This window comes from Poromitra crassiceps (assembly GCF_964638095.1).
Source record: "Poromitra crassiceps genome assembly, chromosome: 22".
Taxonomy (NCBI): domain Eukaryota; kingdom Metazoa; phylum Chordata; class Actinopteri; order Beryciformes; family Melamphaidae; genus Poromitra; species Poromitra crassiceps.
The window spans coordinates 8,862,428-8,866,087 of record NC_139647.1 but is presented as its reverse complement, the minus strand read 5'-3'; the positions used below and the strand labels follow the sequence as shown (position 1 = coordinate 8,866,087).

The window sequence follows — 3,660 nt, the reverse complement described above, 5'->3', positions numbered from 1 at the left end:
GAAAACAACAGCTGTTTGCTGTTTGACAAAAGACACTCTACGTACCATCTATTCCTGCACAGTGAGTCCACTGTACGGGGGGGTTCAAATACTGTTATGAATGAGTCAGAGGGTTTAAAGTAGTCTGCTGCAGTCACTCTGAGCAGGCAAAATAGCAACCTAGCTTTACATTTATGGTAGCTGCACAGCACAGCAGTGGGGAAGGTGCAAAAACACAAAAACAAGAACTCAAATTGAGCGCACGCAATTCTGCCGCCACAAACAAACCACGGAATAAGCCTCGCTCTGCTTTGCCGCAGTCGCTGCTGTTTCACTGATAAGCAGTGGCACGCTTCATGACAGTAGGCAGGATGGGTAATATCACGGGCTAGATAGAGCCTTGACATCATCACCCATCCTTCCAGACACAATGCAATCCCTGCCTTCTCATTCCTTTCTAAGTGGAGGTCAGCCTACAGGGTTTTTCCTGGATCAGAATGAGGTGGAGGTGGTACTACAGCCCGAGTGATATGGGATTTTTGAGACCGATACCGATTTTAGTGGGGGGGGGGGGATTCACTGCTTACCGATAGACGGCGGGTATAATGATTTTGTTGTTGTTGTTGGAATGAAAATAGACATTTTCTATGTTGATGGGGCACCGATTTGACTATGCAAAGGTTACTCGGAAGGCTGCTTTTTAAAACAAATAACTTTATTAAATTATATTTAACGTTACATTGTCAACACTTCAGCGTAATGCCACAATTACAAATGAGAGAAATCCACTGAGTGCAGCAACGCTTGTTAGAAAACAGTGTTTTCCATGAAGACACCTGTCAGAGCTTTGTCAAGAGCTGGACGTGGCACCAAATTTGATGGAGGTGGCCGCATCCGAATTCTCTATGCAGGAAAAACCCTGGTCCACAGATGGAGCAGCCTGCTGTGAAACCTCAGTATATTGCCCTCTTCATTGCCAGCTAACTTCTCCATTATGTGTCATTGTTCTGTGGTACTTGCCCAACAGCTAGGTGTACTGTGAAGTCGAAATAAGAATAACTTATTTTCTTCCAACAAAAGGCATGAATGGACTGAATAGAACAAGTAAGCTTGTAATATAAAACTGTAATAAATAATGCCAACTCAAATCCTGGCCAAAAGCCTGGTGTGATGGTACACAATGCCAAAAGTCAATCACCTCCACTCTAGCTGCTTATTGTAAAGGGCCTCTCATGCTGATAGTTTGTGAGAAATGTCTCCTGGAATTAGGCTCAATTAATGCCACAGATGCACCAGTTTACTGGGGCTTCAAATTTAACAATAATTGCCAGAGTCAGAATTTGACCTGAAAACCATAACTCATCTCAGCAGCAATAAACAAGTTGACAGGGGTTAACAACCTTTATACATCTGCTATAAAAACCAGGTCATTATACTACTACTCTGGCATAGCAATCACACCAAAGCAGTCAAAGTTAAGGCAAAAGGAAAAAAGGGGGGTAATGAAAAATAACGCTAAAGTATAGACAGTGAGATTCCAGATAGACTTTGAAACCACAACAAACTAGATATTTAGAGTGAACCTATTTATTGCTAGTTAGTGACTATCACCAAGCCTCTCAGTCTTGTTTCCATTTGGAAAATAACATACAAACAGCTGTGCATTGCTGGATCATTAGTTGACATAAAAATGGTCAGGTCAAGTATTATCTGTCTCCCATGATTGGAGGGCCAAATAAAAACAGTGAGGCCTTTATTGAAGGGAACTCAAAACTGGACTACCGTTACAGACGAGATAGCAGTGTTGATTTTCTGTTTCAGTGACATGATGACAGCCAACCAGATAGACAACACATGATAGTTTACTGAACATAAACAACATGACTCTAGGAGACCTCCTGAAGAGGTCAAACCCAGTATCAATATTTGTGTGAAAGTTAATGTTTTATTACATTAAATGTAATATAACGCTAACACTCATGTGCATATAGGTAGATGTGTATGTGTATGTGTGTGTGTGTGTGTGTGTGTGTAACGCTAACTAGGATACATGCAGCAAGAAGTAACGTTACAGTAGTATGTCGTTTAATGAGACCTAACGCTAAATCTACTGTGAAGACACTAGCAAGCTACCCCCCTCCCCAAAACACAATATTCTCTCAAGCGGTTTGTTTACCACATCCGACAGGCACAAAGCAACGTTATAACAATGTTTCAGTCAGAGGGAAAGAGGTCGGCAACAACAGTCATCGCGCAGTCAGGTCAGGGGGGCGCTGCAGCTCCGTTAGTTCCTGAGCTATAGCTAGCTAATAAGCTAGCCTGTTAGCCCGAACAATCAAATCCCAGAGCAACTCAAAGCGTACTAGACAGAAATAGCGCAATGCCCCGATACCGCAACCAAATGCGGTCGTGTGTTGGTTAAATGTGTAGATTTTCACCTGTAATTCGGCCCGCTCCACCTCCCATTGTGCTCTCTCCACTTCGAAACGGGCCCATTCGTGCTGCAGGAAGTGCAAGATCCCCGGGATACTGTACTGCGCCCTAGCCGCCTCCCCCGCGTCGCCATCGGGCAGCGGCCCTTTCCCACCGCCGGGTAAAATGGAGTTGTTATTATTGTTGAAGAACACGCCGGGGCCCGCCTGCTCGTCCATGGCCGGGCTCAGGGAAAAGCTGGGTCTGTCTGTTGTGTCGCTGATTCGAGCTACTAACATTAGATACCAACGGAAGAGAAGGGCAGAGACCTCTCGACGGCGCTCCGTCTCCTCGGCTCCGGGGAATGAACTCACTTTCTGACAGCTAGCTGTCACCGAATGACGTCAGTGACGATGGCCACGCCCACAGCATGTTGGTTGGGTACGCTCGATTTGTCACCACAGCTCTCCGGAGGGGGAGAGAGTATGGAGAGACCGTTATTATAATACATCCATGTGAGAGACCCCTCACCCTTTTACCAGAAAGAAAACTCCACTTGTGTATGATGCCCCGGATCCGAAATCGTTCTTCATCTCCAAGCTCCGTACAGGCGTTGGTAACCCTTCCTTTTACAGTCCGGTTGGTTATCTACCAGGTATTTACCCGGTAATTACAACTACTTACCTGGTAATTACCCGGTAGATAATTTCCTGAAAACTACCTGGTAATACAAGGGATCAGCCGAGCAGCATTTTGGTAAACAAACTGCATCACTGGGTGGCAACGGCAATGGAACCATATGGAGCCTGAGCTTTGGGAGGCTTGAGTGTCTGACTCTAGCCGGCTGACGCCGTTTACATTTTAAAAACTGCGACAGTTCACACAACTTTAACACAACATGCATATATTATATATCAAACTCTTGATGTATAGTTTTTGAGATATTAACGTTTGGCACAACTCATAATAGTTGACTGCCGCAGGGTTCCGCATTTCTGGGTGGCAAGTGACGTCACACTGATTCGTCGTATTACCTGGTATTATTTACCCAGTAATTATAGATTATAGACCTCCACTATTACCCATCAATTTGTGTAAATGTGACCGTGTTAGGGTGATAACTCCGATAGACTAGGATAACGAACGGTCCCTTAGGCCGTCAGAGAAATAGCACACTGAGGTTAAATCATCTTTATTGACATGATCTCAAAGGGCTAAAGGAGTGGAATACTACATAGAGTCATCTGAACAGATGCGTCATTGCAGGTG

At 44.6% G+C, this 3,660-nt stretch overlaps 1 protein-coding gene across 1 annotated transcript in view; it reads right to left on the bottom strand.

The window, feature by feature from the left end:
- Positions 1-2,738, bottom strand: part of LOC310796004 (striatin-like) — a 31,939-nt gene extending 29,201 nt beyond the window's left edge. Inside the window, exon 1 of the mRNA XM_083658152.1 lies at positions 2,418-2,738. Within this exon, the coding sequence (XP_083514278.1) occupies positions 2,418-2,690 (273 nt within the window). The 5' untranslated portion in view covers positions 2,691-2,738. The remainder of the gene's footprint in view (positions 1-2,417) is intronic.
- Between the last annotated feature and the right edge of the window lie 922 nt (positions 2,739-3,660).